General features: G+C 40.8%; 1 protein-coding gene across 2 annotated transcripts in view; it reads right to left on the reverse strand.

Moving 5' to 3' along the window:
* Positions 1-25,174, reverse strand: part of MYO16 (myosin XVI) — a 594,113-nt gene that overhangs the window by 339,902 nt on the left and 229,037 nt on the right. For both annotated transcript variants that reach the window (XM_077854971.1, XM_077854970.1), the window contains exons 6-7: positions 17,262-17,386; positions 8,275-8,400 (exon numbers count right to left, since the gene is read on the reverse strand). In XM_077854971.1, the coding sequence (XP_077711097.1) occupies positions 8,275-8,400; positions 17,262-17,386 (251 nt within the window). The remainder of the gene's footprint in view (positions 1-8,274; positions 8,401-17,261; positions 17,387-25,174) is intronic.

The raw sequence follows: 25,174 nt of genomic DNA on the forward strand, positions 1-25,174 counted from the left end.
TGCAATTTCTCTCCTCTGGAACATTTGCTTTACCCTCGCAAAACACCTTCAGGTAAACTGCTTCAAATGTGACTAAGTCGAGTGTGTAATCCAGTAAGAATCTGTCACCAGTAGGACAAGAATGTTTATAATCACCGAAGGCTCCAGAGGATATGGTGACTGTGTGTGTGTGTACGTGTGTGTGTGTAGGGGGGTGATGAGTGTGTAAAAGGAGACCCTGTGTGGCTAATAGAAAATGTACTTAAGCTGAAATTTAAATCCATGCAAGTTTCGCTGCATATGGACTTCATTCTTCAGAGAGCTGTCCTTCAGCTTGGATGAATTTAGCAAAATTAATTCCATGATGGTCATTTAAATGACCTCTTTAAAAAGTTGAACAATAGCAATGAGTGTTTGGACATAGCTGGTTTCCAGTTGAGACGCTATTTCACTTAATGAAATAATAAGAAACTGGAGTGTTAAAGGTCCCAGAACTCCCAGCGTGCATCTCTTACCCCACTGGTGCAAGCTCTACATTATAGTGGGTAAATGCTTCCAACTCAGAAACCCCTGAAGGATTTCAGGCATAAAATACAAAACCATTTAATAAATTGTTAATATTACCCCAGTTTGTGATCCAACTGTGATTTCACATTAGACACACGAGTTCTGCCTCCATCCCTGAGAACACAGGCTCTCCAATCCTGCCTGTATCTGATTATCCTTCCAGGGATGATCCCTCTTCCCTCCTACGTGGCAGCCTCCTTCTCCTGTATCTCCTCCCGGTCAGACTCCTTGATGACCTCTTATGCTACCCAACAGATGTTGTCCATGCTGCCCACCCTTGGCTGGACTCTCTCTGCCTGCATGCCATTCTTCTGGGGCACTGGTGACAGACACGTGCATCTGGGGACCATCCCTCCCATTGGCCAGCCAGCATGCATGTAGGCTCATGGGCTCGAGACCCCACGGCGTAGATGCAGTCACTGTCGGCTGGACAGACAGGCACCTGCCACTCCAGGGTAGATTCGGGCTCCCTCATTCGTGAACAGAACTGCCAGTCCTAGGTCGGTCCCTGTGCTGATAAGAAAGGGCTCTGTCCACACACTCGGTTGTCACAAGACTGGAGGGCAGTGGGGACAAATGAAGGGGCAATTGCAGGCTCTGTGATGACTGATGTGTTCCAGAGACACAGGGGCCACATTGGATATATGCGGGAGCCTCCTCACTGGAATTCGGGTAACTGAGAGAGGCAGTCACTGAAGTGGCATCTTCGTGTGGTCCCCCATGTAAGATTGAGCCACTTGACAATTTCAGGAAGAGCCAAGAACATGAAAGGAGGCACACAATGGCACAGTCCAGAAATTGGAAGTGGTCGAGTGTGGCTACATGCTCCAACCTGGTAGGGGAGAGGTTAGGGAATGAAGCCCGGGCACACAGACTCCCAAACTGTGTTATGGAGTGTGTGTTTCCTGTCCCCAGCAGTGCAGAAGATGTTGTGGGGAGACACTGTGAGGACACCTGTGTTGACAAAGCTTACATGTGCAGAAGGAGTTGTGATGCAACAGGCTGGTGGTGGGTCAATCCCCAGGTAGGGATGGTGCTGCCCTGGATAGGGTAGGAGCTGTAATTACACCTCACCTAGCCCCAAGCCATTCCTAGGTAGGGGGCGGTTATTAGATACTGGAAGATGGAGAGGTAGGAGGAAGGATGATACCCAGTTTTGTGGTGAGCAAATGACACCTAGAAAGGACAACACTTGGGGTCGAGAAAGGAACTGATCATTCCCTTTGTACAGGAGTCCAGTTGGGAAGGCTGGTAGAGATCACCCACTGGGCAGTGGTCCTCAGGGGTCTGCAAAGTGAGAGGGAAACAGAGGCAGCTCTGGGAGCCATGGGCATGGAAGGCTCGAAGCTGCAGGGTTGGAGATTCCCTAAAGATGTGTAAACACTGAGAGAGGGACCCTGCACAGAGCACAGAGCTGTCAATGCTGAGTGCTCAGAGCAGTGGGAGGAAAACCAGGGAGTGACTTTATGTTTGCCCAAAGCAAAGAAATAATAATAATAATAATAATAATAATAATAATAATAATAATAATTAATAAACCCTCTGAGTATCTCTCAATGCTTATGAACTTGGGTAAAAATATTTTTTGAGAATACAAAAGATTCTTTTGAACATCAGGAGATGCAGGTTGTGTAATACAAAATACTTTTGAAGGGAAGGATACTTTGGTTTTAGCATCAGTGAAGTTACTTTCTTGTCTTTTGTTGTACTGTTGACCAATCCTATTAGAAACACCAAATATATGTCCAAGGCTAGAATCAAATTTTATTGTACATACGACTCATGAAAGAACTGTGGAACCAAAAGACACTGGTCACATAAATTATTCAGGTCCCAGTTTTAGACAAGAACAAGAATCTCCTTTTTCTCACTGGAAAGTTAACATATTTATAAAAGGACGTGTTAAAATATATATGCCATCCCAGTATAAATGTCAGTAAGAAAAACTGCTATAAATTACGAACTACCTTCTCCATAAAGGTGTTTATAATTGTAAGGTATTTGTAAGAAAGTGAAATTGCTATGAATGTCTCTAAAAATGCCATTAATTTTTTAAAATGTTAGCATTTCTAAAGCTTTTTTTCTAAACTGAGATATCTTTATTTACAGTAAATTTCTTTAGAGAGTTATAAATCTTCCATCCATATAACTTGTATTCAGATGAAACCTATTTCTTAGTTATTTCCAAACCAAATATTAAATGGCATCTTCACAGTTAATAGTTTTTAAATATAATTCTATATATCAGATGGGATTTTCCTGACAAAATAATTGAGATACAATTTACTCAAAATCTATTAATATAGATCTCCTAGTTGTCTTTTTAGTCTGAATTGAAGAATACTATTTTGGGTTTGGTATCATATATTCTAACAGAAAAAAAAAAAAAACCCTCTGCCTCTGATACTTTGGTTGATTCTTTCAATTCCTTTGGTTACTTGGCTGGACACTGAGCACAGAGGGCAAGCAAACAGCCCTCACTGCTCAAAGCTTACATTTTGATGGAGACTCCACCTGAACAGGCCTAATGGAGCAAAATGGAATAGACACATGTGATCTTCAGATCTATTCTTGGTACTAAAATGTATAAGGATTTAGAAAATAGGGAACTAATGGCTAGTCATTTTCTAGAGAAGCAGAGGATAAAGGTGACATTAGTTTTTAAATCTGCCTCATTTGAACATGATAAATGGCCATTTCTGGAAACCTTTGTGTCAGACATTTGTCTGTACAAATGTAACAACTGGATCAATTAACCAGGACACACACCAACTGATGTTAACACACGTCTAATGCATCTGCCTTCATCATTCCCCAGAATCTCCTGAGCTGTGTAAAAATCCCCTCTTTACCAGAGGTTGATAGTTCTCATTGATTGAAGACCCTGGGGCCAGACTGTATGGAAGAAGAATCAGTGAGGCTTGTTAGGTTCACACAGCCAGCCAGTGGTAGAGCCATGCTCAGAGGCAGCGAGAAGGCCATGTTCCTCAGAACAAAGCTGGCTTAATCACTTGGATAGGCAGAATGAAATACAGTGTTTGTGTAGGGAAGTGTCTGGGAAATACAAGAAATAATTTTTTAAAAAGTCACTTTTTAAAAAGTTGGGGTCAAATGGTTTTCAGCTGGTTTTGAAAGAATAAATGGAGCAATTGGAAAGTGTTTCTTACTTCACTTATCATTAATAAATGATCAGCGTTAGAAATATAACTGGTGCACTGAAGAATGGTAATAAAAACATCAATCTTGATCAGTCTGCATCTTGCAAAGTAAACATAGCTTTGGGTCACATTTCCCATATAAGTTTGTAACTCTTTCTCTAGACTGAACACATAGATTTAGAAAACCCAAAGTTTGAAAAATTGTTCAAAAATGGCAAGTAATGGGGTGAGAGCACTGCTATCCATGAATTCTCCCTGCTTTATTCGTTAATCGTTCCTCTATCTTACAACTTGTGTGAGATGGGAATCTCCAGGAAGCCTTAGGAACGGAGTGGCCATTATATTGGGCTTATAGTCCATATAGTCATACATTATCAAGGCATGGCGGGTATCATGCTTGGTATATATCGAAACATTTTTTTTTGTTGTTGTTAAATATAACTGTGTAAATGAAACACGTTAAAAATCTACTTTCATGTGGTGCCTGGGTGGCTCAGTTGGTTAAGAGTCTGCCTGGGATCAAGCTCCACGTCAGGTTCCCCACTCAGCGGGGAGTCTGCTTAGCCTTCTCCCTGTGTCCCTCCCTCCACTTGTGCTCTCTTGTTGTCTCTCTCTCTCAAATAAATAAATAAAATCCTTTTAAAAAATCTACTTTCATTACTAAAACCAAATGCCATATTTTTAAACCATATAGCCAACCCATCTTATTAGTTTAATATATTCATTAGTCTTGTGTCATGGTTATATAAAATGTCTCTTTCCATGATACAAATTTTATCAGACTCTGATCCTGTTTTTTAACAGGATCCCATAATAAAGCTCAATGGTAGGCACTTTAAAAATGTAGTTTCTTGGGGTACTTGGGTGGCTCAGTGGTTGAGCATGTGCCTTCGGCTCAGAACGTCATCCCGGGGTCCTAGGATCGAGTCCCACATCAGGCTCCCTACGAGGAGTCAGCTTCTCCCTCTGCCTCTGTCTCTGCCTCTCTCTGTGTGTCTCTCATGAATAAATCAATAAAATCTTATTTTAAAAATGTAGGTTCTTGGGTAAAACTTCCCATTTCTGTAGAGTTTCCTGTGTACCCCTGAAAAGTCAATTCCTTATTTTCACACAGAATTCCTGTCCTCCAACGTCACAGGCACACTACTGGAAAAAGGATCTGGAGCTCCATCCTATTGCCTAATGGATGTAATTTCTGACAGTGCTAATTCTTGCTGCCTTAGCAATATAGCTTCCAGGAAGTGGAACAGAAACATCTAGATATTCTTTCAAAATATGAGTCAGTAATATTCAGTCACATTGAGACATGTTCAACACACAGAATCAAAAATCCCAGTAGACATTTTAGAATAGAAGTTGCATAAATGCATCTCCATTTCTCTTCTGCCCACAGATGGGTTTCATGTGAAAATAATCATAAATTAACTTTCTTTTGTCACTCTTTATTAAGCTTCAGGATGCTTTCAGAAGTAAGGAGTTCTTTTGGAACAGAGCAGCTGTTTTAAAACATTCCAACTTAGAGTGGCTCTTTCTTGATCTTCCCTGCTAATTACAGTAAACCCAAGGACTCTGAAGAGGGAAGGAGTAAGGTAAACTGGCTCAGGACCTGCAAAAGGGAGGAACCACAGACAGGAACCTCACCCAATCAAAGTTTGGCCCAGACTGGTATTTCCCAGCCCAACTTAGTGGCAGAAGAGGGCCTGGTTGATGCATCCCTCCCACGTTCCAACTGTGTCCCTCGGACAACTTCAGGTGAGTCCAGCACCAGAATCTGCTAATATGAAGTGCCATGGCAAGCACTCTTCTTCCATGGAGCTGAGACTCCTCTCCCCGATGAGAGGCAAAAGTAGCTGGGAGGAGGCAGGTGCAAGAGGGAGCATACGACCACAACAGGCCCCCAGCCATAAAACTCTTTTGCCCCTGTGGAAATCCCTCACCTCACCCCGAGACAAGAAGTAGTCTCGCATGGGAAAACCTCTTCCACCCCTTTGGGGGCACTAGAAGAAAACAGTGAGAACCCCAGAGACACCAGATAAGCCAAGTGGACCAAAATGGCACCTTACAGGGTCTGAAAATTAACCTCTCATTGGAACCACAACCCATTGGAGTAGACCAGGTCCTGCTTGCCAAACTTACACAGGCTGACTAAAATAGATTTATAGAAGACCAAGATTCTCATAACACAATAGCTGAAGTTTCCAAAATGCAATTAAAAAAATCACTTGTCACACCAAGATCAGGAAGTCACAGCTTGATTGAGAAAGGATGATGACAACAACAAGATGAATCATGCCAGAATCATCTGATGATGATGGTAAAGCAGCTCTCATAAGAATGCTTCAACAAACAACTACAAATCCTTCCAAAACAAATGAAAAAAATAGGAAATTCCATCAAAGACACAGAAGTTTCAATTAAAAAAAATGGAAATCACAGAACCAAAAAATACAGCAACAAATAAAATACACCACCTCATACCAAATATTTCATTTGTCGTGCAATCAAATAAAACAAAAACCACACACCAGCTTCTGATAAAAATTATTTAAATGTCTAATAACAGAAATAGTGATAGATTTTGTCCAAAGCATGTCTTTAAATAAAACCTGTTAAATCTAGCCCAATTATCGGAAAGGGAGACAGAACGTAAAGACTGCTAACTCTGGGAAATGAACTAGGGGTGGTAGAAGGGGAGGAGGGCGGGGGGGTGGGATTGAATGGGTGACAGGCACTGGGGGTTATTCTGTATGTCGGTAAATTGAACACCAATAAAAAAATATTAATATATTAAAAAAAATTTAGCCCAATTCCCCCAGAGAACATTATCTTATGAAAGTGGTTAATGGAACCAATTTGTATTCTTTGAAAGGATTCTTGATCCAAAATCTAAAAGTCCAGTCAGAAAAATTGGGTAAAATGAAACCCTTAATTGAGTTGTAATAAGTAGCATTCTGTTGCATTTACCAAGCTCTTGCTCCCTTGCAGATTTAGCTCCTTCCAGAGGGAGCCCTGACTATGATGAGCACGTTCTGATAATTCACTGATTACCATTTCTTCAGCACAGACCAACAGGTCGTGTTCTAGAAAACCATACTTGCTTCTATGTGTGCTTCTCTACTTTTTACTAAAGACAAAACCTCACACCCAGCATCCTCCAGTGCAGTAGGGGGCTAGAAATACAGCACCAATGTGTGTACCAAGGTTACTGATTCCCCAATACTCCTATGATCTACTGGGAGGACCTGGGGCTCCTGGACTCCTGAGACCAACAACTTCAGCCACCTGCAGCCTCATGCCCTTACCCTATCCATTTACTCACACATTCACTTGATTAAAACACAGTTTTAATAACTTAATAAAGAGCTTGTTAGAAACACTGATTGAAGGAATGAACCTTTTCACGCAGCAAATGTTATCAAAGCAAATAATGCTTTTATTATTTTGAAAGACTTTTCCTAAACAATGTTTTTTTTCTAAAATGCATGAAATGCAGGGCACTTAGGTGGCTCAATCTGTTAAGCAGCTGCCTTAAGCTCAGGTCATGATCCTAGGGTTGTGGGATCAAGCCCTGGAATCGGGGTCCCTACTTAGCAGAAAGCCTGCTTCTCTCTCTTCCTCTGGCCCTCCCTCCCTGCTCATGCTCACACTCTCTCTCTCTCTCTCTCTCTCCCAAATAAATAAATATTAAAAGTCTTAAAAAGTAGTGTGAAATGCAAACGGTTTCAATTATTTCAACTACAGTGCTCAGATTTTATGATCGGTATTTTGCATACCAGTTAGTACTTAAGAGACTTAACTTACTATGAACTTAACGGGTGTGATTGTTATCCCCAGGTCAAGGTTTGAGAATCAACAAGTTTAACCCAAGAATCCATATTTATGTAACAATGAATTCTCTTCTAAAATAGAATTACTCAGGCTTTCTCCAGCACAGAATACTGTGTGTTGCATAAATAGATTTCAATATTTCAATATCAGTTATTATAAACACTGCTGTCACATTCAGCCACATAAAATTGTTTAAAAGTCAGTTTGCTTCCTCCTTATGATATAATGGTACCTGGTGAGAGAGTAATTTGCACGATACTAACTCAAGTTGTATTAGCCAAAAATCAATTCAGAGGAAAAAAAATCTGCTATTAATTCCTTATTCATTAAGATGAAATATAATTTAGTGTGAAAACCTAAAACATAAAATGTAATTTTGCTTTACTTCTACTAACTATAGAGAACAAATAGAATTATTAACAATTCATTAAATTATAAACTATAATGAGTACTATAGAACGTTAAGAAATAATAAGTCCATTATATGAAAAATATTTATGAATTTGTATTATTTCTCCAACAATTTTGACTATAATATGCAGATTCCCAAGGAATGTATGTTTTATGTATTCTTCTAAAACATGTTTTCTTACAACCATAAAAAATATTTGTTGACTAATAGAATGCCATTAAAAGTTAAATTTCATACCAGTACATAAATTTAAAATAAAAAAAATTAAATATGAAATGATGCATTAATTGTATAATTATTTTTTAAAAATAATTTAGGAGATCACTTTACCTGGCCATACTTTGCTGCCAAATGGAGTGGTGTCCAGTATTGATTATCTGCTATATTGAGGTCTCCGCCATGTTCGAGGAGAAGAGACACCACCTCCTTGTAGCCACTTGCACATGCCATATGTAACTGCAGTAAAGAAATATTTTCTTATGTAACTTTAAAAAATCAGGAACATCGAAACAATTTATTCAGTGGTTTAAAGAGAGCTAATAAAATATTAAATCTAAAAATACCTTTTAAAAAAGAACATACATGCATTTTTATTTTTTAATATAAGTAGACATCATTGTTCTTTGCATTTTTGTTTTTTTAATATAAGTGGACATCATTGTTCTTTAAACAAAAGTTTATGGCTTCATTATTATTTTCCTTCTGACTCTGAACACTTTTTCATATAATTTCAATTTCCCTCTGTGGCATCCTTTCTACTATAATCTGAATACTTTTAAATACAAAATATAATAATTGATCGCTTTACCATTTCTTGCCCAAAAGTCAAACAAGTAGTGAGTGGCTCTGAAATTCTAGCCCTGTATTTGATGTGACTGGAGGAGATTCGAGGACATAAATGACAACAGGAAATGTAAACATTTTGATGCTCTGGAACAGGTAATAGGGGCAGGCACACCGGATAAGCTAATCCTGCTGGACCTAAAATGATCATGCAGCTCTCACTTGAACACGCTCCCAGTTTAGTTTGCAAATGCAACCTGAGGTTTAAGCATGAAGCCCTAGGAGCATGCTCATTGTAATGAGGAGATCTGGGTTTGGAGAATGATTTAGACTTTCAGATGAGATAATTCCTGTTTCTAACACAGCAGCCTTGATTTGTAAGTAAACGATCATCATACCCAATTTAATTATGTTATTTAGTAACTACTTAATTGATTTCATGAACATCTTAATATGAAGCTATAAAGAAGGAAAAAGAAAAATAATAAAAAAGTAGTAAAACCAATGATTTCTTCTTGGTTTTGTAGCATTGGATTTTTGTAGCTTTCTGTCTGTTTTTATTACAAAGATAAAATTACAATAAAGTCAAAGGACTTATTAAATACGTGTACATATATATTAATAAGATTCAGCAAAAACATTTGCTTTTCCACCTTTGGACTTAATCATGCTCTTTAAATATATAGCGTGTACTTCCATGCTTATTTCTGATACTTCATTGCACAGAAAGAACAAATATATTTGTCTAATTTAAGGCATAAACATTAAGAGATTGTTTCTTTTTTTTTTAAGAGATTGTTTCATATCAATCTTCTCATGCCTAGTTAAACAAAGAATTTACCTTGTTAATAGTCTAGCCAACAGTCCCAAGAATAAAATGCCCACAAGTTTCTTAGAAAAATATAACTTTATACATTTGTTCTCCTAGAAAACCAATCTTTCACTTGCTCCTAAATTTAGTCTACATTACTTGAATGATCAGATAATGATTCAAAGGTTACTCTGATCTGTGTGCAGTAACATCTGTATCTGGGAAGGTTTCCACTTTTAATACAAAACTGCACCAAGAGCTGTCCATTTGTTGCTTAGCACCTGATAGTCACAAAGGCAAGTTCACTTGTCATTAAGGATAAACTCCTCAATGAGAAGACTTGCTTTCCACGGGGCAAAAATTGGGTTCGACCATTTCAAATTCAGCCTAACTCCGGGTCCCGCCATCTCAGGCACTGTTTTCAAGGAAAAGACTAGAAGGAAAGTCTTGGCTCACTGGGTAGAAAAGCAATCCAAAGCATGAGCTCCCAGTGACATCTCTGGAGGCAAATTCAATCCTAGGCAATCTCAAAAGGACAGCAAAAACCCCTGACTTTGAGTCTTTCTACTTCTTTACAAGAGATAACAGAATTTTAAAAATTCATCAGAGTAAAATATTAAGAGCTTAGAGCCTTTACCTTGATTCTACAGGCATTCAACTTCTGAATCCATAAACAAGCCTCCAGACACCCCAGTGGACATTTCTCATCACTAAGTTAGAGCTTAAAAAATGTCTGTTTTCTGAAATTAAGTTATATCCCTGCCCTGTCCTGACATTTACTGGAAGATGTCAGGCACCAAAGCGTGAAAGTGCTTATCACTGTGGTGTCTTAGATTACTCCTCTCCTGCTATTTTATGGGGTCTTATGAGAAACACAGAAGCAGCTGTTGTTTCTGTAGACAATTAGCAGCTTCTTGGAAGGACAACTGCAAAAGGACAGTTCTGGAAAATTACGGCAAGTTGGAAATCACCTATCTAGTTACAAGACAGGACAAGGTTTCAGAGCAGCTTCACAAACACTGCCCCTAAAAGCTATCATTATTCCCCCTAGCCTGTACAGCCTGTGATCAGTTATCACTGTCCTGGTTTTGCAGCTGCAAAAGCTGGGATGAGTTAATGTAGGCAACTGGCCCAGGGGAGCCTGGCCCCATGGGCTGAAGCCACGTTCTTCTGCATTCTCCAGCACTGATACTCTGAAACAGCAAAGGGCAGTGGACACCCGAGCTGGCCAGGCCACCAGGGTAAGAGCACAATACTAGTGCTTCTAACAAACCTTGGTTTGTCCCATAATTTATTGGTTTAAATACAGCATCTTTCTTCTTCCCGTAAACCACCTCCTCCCCAACAGTTTCCTTATCTTGTATTAGAACATTCGACTCTGGAAGATGGACACCATTTACACACTTGCTTCAGCGTTCCCCGGGCACACCAGCCGTGAAGGCACAGTGGTGTGTATTAAGCATGGCGTGTAGCCTCCTTCTACTCATCAAAACCATCCTCAGGTCCCAGAACCTTTCAGATGTGAAAATACACAAGAGTCCCAGACCCCAGTTAGAAGTCTGCGGTAGTGCGATCCTCGTGGAAACAGCCTTTTCCTCATATAGGTGGTGGGAGAGGCTGGGGTCAAGACAGAGAGAATGATCAACCAGCAGAAGTCACACCTGTGAAGTGATGGAGCTCAGACTGAGGATCATCCTACCTGACCAGTTCCTAATTATTGGGCTTTTATGTATTTGCTGTATTTTTGTGTGGATAATCCCTATATCTGCTTCTCTGGTATTTTCCTTCTAATAAATTCCCAGAAATAGAACAGTTATTCTAAAATAATGAACATTCTTTCAACATATTTACACACCCTGCCTCACCGAGTTCCATGATGTTGGTGCCAATTCACACCCCATCCAGCAGTGTGTGGAGGGACTCTCCCTCACAGACACTAAGCTTTCTGGTCTTCAGCACTGCTTATTTTTAAAATGACTGCAAATAATTTCAATGTGCTTAAGTCCTACCAGTGGGTCTCCTTGATATATTTATAGGGTAGTTGTATTTTCTTTGGTGAATTGATTCTATTAGTTTTCTATTGACAGATGATCTTTTTCGTTCATATGAATCTACGCAATATTTTAAAACTATTAACACTTTGAAAGACCTGTTGCAAGTATTATTCCTGGTTTATTATCTGCCTCTTCAATGGGCTCATTATTTGATGCATAAATGTTCATTTTAATTTTTGTTGTAGTCAATGATCTCAGTATTTCCCTTTCTGTTTTTTCCCCCATTTGTATGTTGGAAGAGCTTTCACCACCCAGATTTAACTCCTTTTGACTGTGTAACATGGAACCTGGGTCTTCATTGTTAAGTCACTCACTCAGTCTTATTCTTGTGAATCTAATTTCTACAAAGAATCTATGTGTAAAATTTAAAATATATTTCCATTGAATGTGGTCTTATTTACGATGTGTGACCCCTGCCACTCTACCGCTGGAAGGTCACTCTGAGGTTCATGTCAAATACTGATGAAAATTATGTGAGGAGTAAATGAGAATCAATCTTGAGGAATAGCTCTTCAAATGCCTATAGGAATTAGTCCCAATTTTGAACCAATAACTTCAAATTTTTTCCAATTCTAGTCTTAGATTAACAGAGGATTTTTCTCACCACAGTTTTCACTATGAAGATAGTACATATCTAAAAGCGAGACCACATATGGACATTTGAAAACAGCTGCCCAAAAGCTGACTTAATTACTTTTTAAAAATGTTTTATTTTTTTAAGGAGTCTACACCCATGCCCAACATGGGGCTGGAACTTACAACCCTGGAATCAAGAGTTGCATGCTCTACCTACTGAGCCAGCCAGGCACCCCTGCCTAGATTTCTTGCGAGCTCTACCTCTAAACTGAGGGCATAATAGGTCAAAATGAGAGATAAGACTGACTGACTGAACATGTGAGAAATTTGTGTGTGTTGGGGCGGGGGCTGGATTCCTCCCTAATTCAAGTCAAGAGATCTTGGCTTTGGTGACCACTGACAGAAGTCACATGTCCCTGGGAGTTTGGCAGAGACACTGTTACTGGTTTTGATTCCTGATTAGAAAGAGCATAGGGCAAGAGGTAGCCTGGTTCTCTGCTTCAGTGTGCAGGGATGGGGAGCCACTGGTACACTGGCATCCGTCTGCACTCATGAGTTTGCAGGGGCAAAAAGCAAACACAGGGAGGTTTTTTTCCAGGGACAAGCCATGTTCATTTTCAGTTCTATTTCAGGTGGATGCCTGAAGAGCAAGCTTGGCTCAGCAGAGACAGGCTGGGGTGCCCCTGATTCCCCAGAGCTGAGGCAGGTGTCAAGGACCATCTGGAGGTTTCCAGCGATGGGGGGTGGAGAGGTGACATATGAAGAACATCCACATCCTCACAAGCGAAGGGGTCAGCTTCTTGCCCAGAGAGCAGGAGACTCTCCCAAGGAAGGTCAAGTCAAAACCTTCCAGCTCTCATTGTGTCTCTGCCTGTCTGTCTCCTCCCCTCCTCTCTCTCAACTTCGGTGACACTGAAGAGGCAGTGGCGGGAGGGGAACAGATGTCCATGGCCGCCCTCCCTTCCATGGATTCCCTAGTCTGATGCAACACTCTGCCACAGCAGGTTCAAGATTTCGCTGAAATCAGGATCCTCGACACCTGAGCCCACCAGCCCCTGCAGGATCTATGGAGAGATTCAGGGGATTTGCAAATTTGGTTGGGTTTTAAGTAAAAAATGATTAGTTTTTTTTTTCTAGCTCCAACTGAAATTTAGCAAATTCTTCAATAGTGAACCTAGGCTACATACCTATGTTGCTATCATCAAAAGAAATATGCTCCTATAACATTGCTGTCATAGCATACACCTCCAAATATCACCCATCTTCAAATCTACTCTTAAAATCATGGTAATGTTATATCTGTTACTTAGTGCCTTAATAAAGAAGCACATGCATTACATATCACAAATTTAATTTTAATATTAGGATTATGACGTTTCCATATAACTGGCTTTCTTTGTAATTCGAGGCACCGTCTTTGTTACATTAAAAACACAATTCTGGGGATCCCTGGGTGGCGCAGCGGTTTGGCGCCTGCCTTTGGCCCAGGGCGCGATCCTGGGGGCCCGGGATAGAATCCCACATTGGGCTCCCAGTGCATGGAGCCTGCTTCTCCCTCTGCCTGTGTCTCTGCGCCTCTCTCTCTCTCTGTGACTATCATAAATAAATAAAAATTAAAAAAAAATACAAAAAAACACAATTCTGACATGGAATCCATGGCTACACCAGAGGTTTAGAAGGTAATAAGGCATAAAAAAAGATCAGTGAACCCTGACTTCATACAAGCTGGGACTTTCATGGTTATATAGGACCAGGCACTCTGATCTCTAAATTGAGGCTATGTGTTGTGACATAAAGTAACCATAAAGGGTCTATTCCCTAAAAATGGCTAGAAAGCTAGAAAGGCATTGGCTAAGCCTTCATCCAGAAGTAAGGAATGAATTGGCACCACCGAAATAACAAATGGAGACAAAATAAAATTGCTTAATGTTTGCACATCATGAATAATTCTTTTCTAACAAACCAGGTAAGTGTGTCCCAAGGCCAGATGTTATCTATCAAATTCTGTGACAAAAGAGTAAAGAACTAGCACCTTAATAATGTATCTGAAAGTCATTACAGCAGAATTTTCGAAGAGCATATATGGGCTGGAACTCAGGAACCCATTTTCATATGCTCTGTAACAGGCCTTTTTTTTTTTTTTTTTTAATTGTAGCTTTATCTTTTTTGTACAACTTAAATGTGTGGGAAATTATGCCTAAATTTGAACCACAATCATATTCCAGCTGAGGATTAGAAATTTGTGGACAAATGTCTTCTCAACTGTTCCCACCAAGAAGAGACAGAAACACACAATCCAGAGGACACCTCTGGGTTGGCAGTCCTTAACACGATAGTCTAACCAATTCAGACACAAGAATTGATCTAAACTGCCACTTGCTACATGCTGTGATCTTCCAGGGACAGCTTCCTTGCCTTCCAATCACTGTTACTTTCCTTATAAAAAGCTCAAAGATGATCATTTAGTTATTACAAAACAATTATTTGCAACGTTTATGCTCTCTGCTCAATAAAAAAAGGTCACAAAGAATGTCAAAATTGAAGATGGTTGAACACAATAGCAATTTATTGCTCTCTATTGATTCTTTCAACAGTTTCACAAATGAAGTAGGTGGATCCTTTTGTTTAGTGGTATTTGAAACTCATACTATTTTTATTTGGCAGTGTATTTTTTAAAAGAAATATGAAGATGTAATATTTGATGGCAAACAGAGAAACAAAGTTCTACTGGGTTTCTGCTCTGTGTTAGACATTAGTGTTAAAAGAACCATTACCCACTCTAGTCTAGATTTTGAGGCTCCCACCCCACTGAAGCTGCCCTTGCTGAGAAGACCAGTGACCTCCACAATATGAAATCCAACGGCCAATTCGCCATCTCCAATCACTTGACCCCTCAGTGGTATCTGATAGTCAACCACTTCCTCCTTATCCTCATCTTCCTCATCATCATACTTGCTTTCCTTGGCTCCTGAAACATCTCATTCTTCTGCTTTTCCTCCCATCTTGGGAGTTCCTCCCTCCAGTCTCATTTCTGGATCTTTCTCTTCTTCCTAAGCTCTATGGCTTGGTCCAAAATTCTTCTTCCTTCTGTATCAAATCTGTGATTTCATCCAGGGTCAAGGCTTTCAATGTCACATAGATGTCAGTGTTTGCGAAATTGATTCTGCCGTCCAGACTGCTCCTGAATTCCAGACTCCAGGATCCAACCACAAACTCAACATCTCCAAGAAGATGGTTCAGGGGCACCTGTAGCTCTATGTTTCCAAAGCTGTTCCTGCTCTAACCTCGTTTTGTCCTTGTCCTCTGCCTTCTCGTCATTGAATGTCAACTCTATCACTCCAGTTGTTCAAGCTTAAACACACGTGGAATCATTCTGCAGTCGTCCTTTCTCTCCTACCACATGGCCATCAGGAAATCCCAATGGATCTTCTTTTCATGCAGACAGAAGTTAGCCACTTTTCACCTTCTCAGCTTCCTGCAGCTTTGTCTGGTCCACACCACCAACCACTGGATTACCGGAAAAGTCTCTTAACTGAACTCTCGGCTTCAGCCCTGCCCCTTGATAGTCCATCCTTAACAAAGCAGTCAGAGCAAGTGATGCTTTTAGAACTGAAGTAGGACCATACCTGGCTCTCTTGAGAGCCCTCTGATGTGTTCCCATCACAGAGTAACTACAGAGTCCTCACACAGGTATACAGACCCTGTGCAATCTGGGCCAGCTACCTCCCTCCTTTCCTTTATTCTGCTTAGCTCTGTACTATTTCCAAGTCACAACACACCTGCCTCAGGGCCTTTGCACCTACCAATGTTCAGCCTAGGATGCTCCCATGCACACCTGCAATGTGTGCAGACCTCTCTCAGGTCATTACTTGAATTTCTTTGTCAGTGACATCTTAACTGTATGTCTCTAAAATGTCAACAATACACCCAGCATGTCATTGTCTTCGTCTTTACTATTTCTCCTTTGCTATATATTTTGCTCATTTATATTGTATATTATGTATCTCCACAGCGAAATGTGAGCCCACAACAGGACTTTTGTGGTTTTGTTCATTATTATTTTGTTCACAGGATGTGATTAATAAATGTCTCTTTAAAAGGTTGATTACAATATTTTTCCATTTGAATGTGTGATTTTTCAATAAATTCTAAACATGCTTTGTTTTCTTTGCTTATAACTTGGCATTATGTTTTTTATAGACTTTTGAAATTTATATTTCAAAGTCCAAAATCAATATCTAGGAAGATTATTCTATTGGATGTCTCAAGGTGATTGATTTGCATTTAACAAATCTAAAATTGTACTAGGTCTCACACCACTTTTACCCATTTAGACTAGTCACTTCTCTCATCACTGTGTTCAACCTCACATCTTATTTTTTCCATGGTAAAAATAGTATCTCTGGTTCCAGACACTTCTACACATCTCATGCTTCAAGGGTCATACTCCCATCTGCTAGCTTAATTTTTCTCAATCTTTTCCCTGAGCCACAATACATTTATATACACCACAATTAACTTTAACACCAGCATGCCCAGCTCAAGTACATTTTATGGGTTTATAGTCCAAATGATTTTTTTTAATTTTCATGATTAGACATTATGCTTATATTAGAATTAATCCAAATTTAATTGTACTCTCTTTTACATTACCACAACTGTGCCTTTCAGCTATATATTTAAAAAAAGTAATGACATGATTTTGCTTGGATTCAGAAATTCATTCACTGGAGTAACCCATAATTTTTTCTTTTAAAATTAAAATGAAAACATTCTCCTATAAGCTCTATTTCAAAAATCACATTAAGTAATGCACAAAAATTATTCTAAAATTTTAAACATACATTGAAGGAAGTCTTGAAGAAAATACACCAACCTGGAAACCCTGGATTTCTCTGAGCAGTGACACACATGATTTCTGTTTTGCTCTTTGGGTACTCATGTGTTTTCAAGATTTTTACAATAAATATGTAGTACTTTTAAATCAGAAAAAAAGATAGTTTTACAAGTTAATGGTATCTAATTCTATGTAGTAGAAATCAACTGAAATTCTCTACGTAAGCAATATTTCAGAGTCAGTTACATAGACTTACCAGCGTTACTCCTTCATCATTTTTCTCATCAACATTTCCGCCACCTGATAAGAAGTGTTTGACATCCGTTAGCATGCTCATTGGTCTCTGAAGCTTCATCTGGCGTAGTGAGGTCAGATCCACTCCTAGGGGAAAAACAGCCTTTCAAACAGAAGGCAGAGATGCTTCTCAGCTGCTGGGGGGCAACCCTTAGTTTTATCTTACTGTTCTTTCAACACGTTCTTCTTTGAAGTCCCTCTTCTATTTTGAATTCTCAAAGTCTGTTTAATTGTTTTTCTCGGCATGCATTCTATTTTCAGCTAGAATATAGTCTTGAATAATTTTCCTCTTATTATATCCCAAAGATGTGATGTGATGCCTTATACCTGGCAGACTCTCACTGCTTATCTGGTTCGGTAGAAATCATCAAGGTGCACTGCTCGAAGTATTTGAATTGAACTGAATTGAGTGATAAAATACAGTTTTTGTTCTCTTTAATTTCCTGGCCAAAATAGTTGCTTCTAAAAGCAATGTAGTATCCTGGAGCAGAAAACTACCTATGGTGAGAAAATTGGAAAGATCCAAATAAACCTATAGTTTAGTGAATAGTATTGTAGCCACGCTGACTCCGTAGTTTGGACAAACATAGCACAGCCGTGTAAATTGTTGATGTGGGGGAACTGGATGAAGGGTATGTTATTCTCACAACTCTCCCATAGACCTCAAAAGCTTTCAAAATACATTTAAAGAGATACTCCAATCAAGCATTTCATGACTATTCATGTCAATAAAGAGAAATAAACTAAAGCAGAGTGAAGAACTGGCCATCTGACTTGACCGAGGAAGGTGTGGCCACGGGAAGCTCAGGTCTGCTCACCCCTGTTCAGAATTTATTTTAACCTGAGCTTTCGTGATCATGAATCTCCACGGTAGCTCATATCTTCACATTTATACATCCCGTTCCCCGTATTGGTTCCTAAACATCACAGGTGTTGACTAAGGGGAAACAATCCACCTTATTCTCAGCTAAAGTAATCACGATGATGATGGTGATGATGATCAACATCTGTCTCTCAGCCAGTGGCTGCTATGAACCAGCTGCTCTTCTGAGCACATACTCTCTCTCCGTGTCTCATCTGACTGTGTCTGTGCCACAAACGAGGAGGAGGGCAGGGTGCAGGGGACCAGAGCTCCAACATGGGGGTGGATCCCCTGGCCATGCAGGTCTGTGGCTGACCTCCCTGGGGCAACTCTAGGAAAGGAACTTAACCTGTCTAGTCTTCTGCATACACAGTCACTCAGATAATAATATATATCCCAAAGGAGTGAAGCTACAGGCACTACTTATAGGATCTGACCAATAGCCAGAGGGCACTCAGTCTGTTTACATCTGCTGCCATCTTCCCCTCAGAGCCCAGCACCTCTGCCTCGTGGCACATTTCTCTCTCTTAGAGCCAGATAAACATCAGAGCACAGGCCTCAGGGGTCAGGTTGCCTGGGTTTTAGTGCTGTGTCTTGTACTCACTTCTAGGGCCAATGGGAGAAGGTAACGTATCCCCTGCCTCAGTTTCTCCATCTCCAAAATGGAGCTGATAATTTTTGTTTCACTAATTATTATGAGGATGAGTTACAACACAGAAAGCACCGAGCACAGTATCCAGCTTGCGGCCAGCTCAATGGACATGAGCTGTCATTTTTACTCAGCTTCCTGCTACCTGGATTCCATGCCATTCATTTAGGAGTGTTTTTCTTTGTAATGAAAAGGAGGCAAATCAGGGAAATACAAATCAAAACCACAATGAGATCCCACCTCACACCAGTGAGAATGGGGAACATTAACAAGGCAGGAAACCACAAATGTTGGAGAGGATGTGGAGAAAGGGGAACCCTCTTGCACTGTTGGTGGGAATGTGAACTGGTGCAGCCACTCTGGAAAACTGTGTGGAGGTTCCTCAAAGAGTTAAAAATAGACCTGCCCTACGGCCCAGCAATTGCACTGTTGGGGATTTACCCCAAAGATTCAGATGCAATGAAACCCCGGGACACCTGCACCCCGATGTTTCTAGCAGCAATGTCCACAATAGCCAAACTGGAAGGAGCCTCGGTGTCCATCGAAAGATGAATGGATAAAGAAGATGTGGTTTATATATACAATGGAATATTCCTCAGCCATTAGAAACGACAAATACCCACCATTTGCTTCAACGTGGATGGACCTGGAGGATATTATGCTGAGTGAAGTAAGTCAATCGGAGAAGGACAAACAGTGTATGCTCTCATTCATTTGGGGAATATAAATAATAGTGAAAGGGAATATAAGAGAAGGGAGAAGAAATATGTGGGAAATATCAGAAAGGGAGACAGAACGTAAAGACTCCTAACTCTGGGAAACGAACTAGGGGTGATGGAAGGGGAGGAGGGTAGGGGGTGGGGGTGAATGGGTGACGGGCACTGAGGGGGGCACTTGACGGGATGAGCACTGGGTGTTATTCTGTATGTTGGTAAATTGAACACCAATAAAAAATAAATTTATTATTAAAAAAAAGAAAATGAAAACACTAATTTGAAAAAATAAATAAAAATAAATAAATTCTTTAAAAAAATAAAGAATACATTACTAAAAAATAATAATAATAAAAATAAAAAGGAGGCAAGAATCAAACAAAATAAAGCAAAATACACTATTTGGCTAATGTAGTTTGTTTCAAGTACTCTGTCCAAAGCAAACGTATGTTAGTAGAGACACGAAGGGGGCACTGATGACCTGCTCTGGAATCTCCATATGTCATTTTGGAAGATCTAACAGATTATTCTTAAGAGTTGCTTTGAGGTTTGCTGAGAACCAACTAATGAAACTATCACTCTGTTCTTTTTAGGATGATGCAATGTGACATGTGAGTTAATTTTGGAAAATATTATTTCTCAAATGTCAGTGTTCAATTTTGCACAGTTGGAAGTAGCAGAAGAATCTGATGGTTACATTATTCTAACTTTATAATGTGGCCAGGTTTTCTGGAGTGGTATGTATCTTTTAGAGAATTATTTAAACACATCGTTAAAGCTGAACGACTGATAGAAGAATAGGGCTCAAAGATAAAAGACAAATTAAAAACAGATTAGAGATCACTCATTTCAGCTCACTTATGACCTGTCATGAGAAAGGGATCTACTTCAGCCATAGTGAAGATATCAGAAGGGGAATAGTATGATATTCTGTCTTATTATTTTGAAACTTAATTTCAAATCAAATATGATGTCAAGTAAACTGTGATTTCAGATGTTCGTTTTATGTTCAGGCAAAAAGCAGAAGTCTGTTTTCAGTTAGACAAAAGAACAGAAATGCCTTCTTTTCTTAGCCAAGCAAGGTTCTTAAGTGGCTCCAGGAAATAAACAACCAACGCTTACTTTGGACATCGTAAGTCTATTTTGTAATGGGCAACCAGCCAAATGTGTGTTTTTAAAAAAACATTAAGCTTTATTTCCATCCTGTTTTCTGAAACACCTTAATATAAGTCCTGGTTAGATTTATTACTTTGACAGGAATTAAGAAATATTTTCTTCTAGGAGATAAGAAACAAAATAATCTGCCTGAAATCTGCAAGTTGTTACATGTGACACTAATTACTATTGCCTGATTCCATTTGATACCATTGAGGAGTGCTTGTGCTGAAATCATACCAACACCTCAAGTCAGCCCAAACCCTACCTTAACTCTCCTTAACTGTCCCTCCTAAGATGACACTGTCTTTGTAACAGTTCCACTTTCCTTTTCTCTCTTATCCCTTCTGTGCCAGGGGTATATCGCTAACTGTACCACTGTGCTAAGATACGATCCGCCACCCTGTGATGGTAGCATGGCCTTCTCTCACCTCCTAGAATTCTTCACTCTAAGTTTTGTCTCCATATTAAGCTTCCTAAGAAATCCAAAAGCTAAGGACACTCTGAACAGGCAGGTAAAGGCAGATGCTTCTAGCAAAGAAAAATAAACATGTTCAAGCCCAAAGGGTGTTATAACCCTCCACCCAGATCCCTACCCCTCAATTCTAACCAGAGGCATTAATGAGAGACTGTCCCCGGCAAACTGGAACGCACTGCCACCCTAACACTGGGTGATTCTCAAGAGGGTGGTGCAGGGACAGCATTTGGAATGAAGCTTATTAGGCAGAAAAAACATACAAGGTCACTGTGAACTGATTAATCTGGGAGTCTTCTGAAGAATAATCAGGGAGAGCTAAACCAGTTTCTGAGGCTGTTCCAAAATAGAAAGCCCAGGGTTTTTTTAACTAAAGCAGCAACAGCACGATTGGTGAGGGATGCAGACGTATTAGAGGGATGTCAGGGAAGTAGAATCGATAAAATTTGGTTACAATTCGATGTGAGAGATTTAGGAAAAGAAAAGTGACACTAGGATACCTGGATTCCTGCCTATAAGGGTAAAATGGAATATTGATAAGCCATGCTTGGAGACCAGTAACTTCTATTTTGGGCACGTTACTTCCAATTGTCTGATACTTGATAAAATTGCTCATTGCCCAGCAGAAGGTCCTCAAAGATATCCGAGCTGCAGGAGTATTCCTGGGAGCAGGCAGGTGGTCACAACACAAGGAATGGGGGGTGAGATAAGCCAGAAACAGCATATGGAGTGACGGAAGAAGAGACAAAGACAAAGCTCTGGCAACCACAAACATTTTGGTGTCTGCATGTGCAAAGGGCACATCCAAAAAAAAAAAAAAAAGAGAGAGAGAGAGAGAATGGAGAAGGGTATGGACATGGCATGGGAGCAATGGCAGGGGAGCAACGTCTCACTGAACAGTGTGATGGAGGTCACTGAATGTCACAGTGAGATGCAAGAGCAGGAGAACAGGTGACCAGCCAACAGAGGGCCAATGATGCAGTGGCACTCTTTGTAGGGACATTTCCAGCAGAGGCAGAAGCTGAACATCAGTGGGCTAACCAGGGGAGATCAGGAGCTCCAGGGAACAAATGGGGGCTACGTTTTCTAAAAGGATGGCTTTCCCAGGAGGGGGGAGGTTGATGACCCATGTGGAGTGGAGTGAAAAGGAAATTTCCTTCCCCAAGCCATGCATGTGTCTTGGACCACCCTGGGCTACCCCCACGGTGTTTCCTTTCCTTGCTGCATAATTTTTTTAAGATTATTTATTTATTTATTTATTTATTCAGAGAGAGAGAGAGAGAGAGAGGCAGAGAGAGAAGCAGGCTCCATGCAGAGAGCCCGACGCGGGACTCGATCCCGGGTCTCCAGGATCACACCCCGGGGGCCGAAGGTGGCGCTCAACCACTGCGCCACCCAGGCTGCCCTCTGGATAATTTTATAATCAATTGTCTTCTGCAGGAGCCAGTTGGTTTGCCCCGTACTGCAGATCCAATATGCATCAAGCACTCCATCAGCCCTCTGCGGCTGTCTCGTTTTCCAGCCCGGGAAGCTCAGGCGTTGAGCCGAGGTTAATTGTTGTGCCTGGGTGTACTGTGTATGTCGGTGGTGACAGTACAATTAGAACCTGTGACCAGCGATTTTCCATGTAATCAACTTGCACGCGACCTCGCCCTGCCTCCTGCCACATGCGTCCTGATGTGAGGGCATGATAACTACTCTGCCTGGAACCTGTGGGCCGCACCGTGAAATTCGAGGATTTGCAACCACCGAGTTATTAAGAATGCAGTTCAAAAACACCGAGTGCCAAATAATAATGAAAATCTTGTCATGGAGTATTAGAAATTTCTGAGGTTATCAGCCCACGCTGTCATTGCAGATAACTCTAAAATGTGCATCAACAAAGAGGCCAGAAAATAAATTGAATGAGACAGTATTCCCTGCAAGCACGGCAGCTGATACAGATAGGCAAGGAGGGACCCTGGCAGGAAGGGGAGAAGAATGAATGACATGAGGGAGGGGCAGATGGGTGGGAGGCACAGGCCAGGGCAACAGCAGTGACAAACGAAAACAGAATTAAAAAATGAGGAGACATTAAATTGAACTTGTTTCAGCAAACATGTATTTTACAAACTCATTGTGACAGCCACCATCGTGACAGATTTTCTTCTAACCATTCAGAGTCAATGCCTCCTCCTCTTTTTTTCCCCTTAATCGTTGTTAAAATCAACGTCTTGGGGAGCCTGAGTGACTCAGTCTGTTGGGCATCTGGCTCTTGGTTTCAGCTCAGGTCATGATCTCGGGGCTGTGGGATCGAGCCTTGAATCAGGCTCTGCGCTGGGTGTAGAGCCTGCTTGAGACTCTCTCTCTCCCTCTCCCTCTTCTCCCCTAACCCCTGCTCATGCCCTCTCTCACACTCCAAGAAAAGGAAAAATAAACAATAAAAACAACCTCTCAAAGGAATACATTTTTTATTTATTTTTTTAATGAAATCTTAGAGATTTCTTTTTTTTTTAATTTTTATTTATTTATGATAGTCACAGAGAGAGAGAGAGAGAGAGAGAGAGAGGCAGAGACACAGGCAGAGGGAGAAGCAGGCTCCATGCAGGAAGCCCGACGTGGGACTCGATCCCGGGTCTCCAGGATCGCGCCCTGGGCCAAAGGCAGGCGCCAAACCGCTGCGCCACCCAGGGATCGATGTCAAAGGAATACACTTATTTTTCTTTATAGAGAATAGATAGTACTGCTTTTGCAAATACTAAAATTTCTTATCAAACAAAATCCTTGGATGAATTGGAAAGGCTTATAAGTCAAGTTAGGTCTTTTGCAAACCAAGATACTTAATTTCAATTTTCCAAAAGAAATATTCACCATGGTGGCTATCAGAAACCCACAATAAGAAGAGCAGCAAACTGTAAAATAGAACTGGCTCATCTAATAATACACGACTGAGTTCTTCATGCGAATTCAGAACTGGGCCCTGCATGTCCACATTTTGCAAAGGTCCAAATAATTCACTTCACAGCAGTGGGATGTGCATCACTTCAAGCTTCGCTCCCTTTAGAAGTGATCAAATCTGTCCCCAACAAGTCACCGCTGACAAGAAGTTAAGAGATCTGAGTGTGACCCTCATGTAAGGAGCAGGCCCGAGACATGAGCGGGGAGGGGAGGGAGCCACACCGCGCACCCCGCGCCATCTCTGCCACCCAGTCGGGAGACTCTGTGACCTTCAGCGGGACAGCCTGGCTCCCACGGTCCCTAACGAAGACAATGGTACTTACCCCGCTTTTAGAATTAATGAGGTAATTTTTTAAAGAACTTGTGGCTGCTAAGTACTATTATTATTATTATTCTACACCATCCTCAGAATAAACCTTTGGATACAAGCAATCTGGAGGAGGCAAAGAGCAGAGAGAACAAAGAGGCAGATGTGAGGGCTTTTCTTAGAAGCAAAGACAGAGTCAGAAGCACTGTGTGGCTCTTAAAATTTTTAAACCTTTTCTCTGACAAAAGAACATGCTTGAAGGGATTAGAATTTCTTCGTTGTTATTTATACCTAAACAGAAAGAGGGAAAAACAGTGGCAGACTTCTTCGGCTTAATACTCTGTTGGGCTCAGGATCTCAAATACCTCCCACTTTGCCAATGCTGAACTTACTCATGAAATTATACGTTTAGTCTGTGCAATTAAACATTCTTTGTCAGGGAATATATCTGGGAGCTCAGGCTCGTCCTTTCAGGCCAGCACCGTGACCAAGGCGCTTTCTCCCAACATTTGGGTTTCCAAGCATCACCAACGGTGGGTGCTGGGATGCCGTGCACGCTGCCCTTGGCTGAAACCCTCACTTACTGGCGTGTCATTCTTGCAAGGACCACCCGTTCCCAGGAGAACACACTTCAGATGACCTTGCTCTCATTAACTCAAAATTCAGTTGTCCTGGTTCACTTCCCATGCCCTCCCAGTGGAGAGCAGATTATAATCACAAACTCAGGGCCACTAATTATGGACTTCACATGCTTGTTGAAATGTTCTTTCCCTGCTG

This window comes from Canis aureus, chromosome 17 (assembly GCF_053574225.1).
Source record: "Canis aureus isolate CA01 chromosome 17, VMU_Caureus_v.1.0, whole genome shotgun sequence".
Classification (NCBI taxonomy): domain Eukaryota; kingdom Metazoa; phylum Chordata; class Mammalia; order Carnivora; family Canidae; genus Canis; species Canis aureus.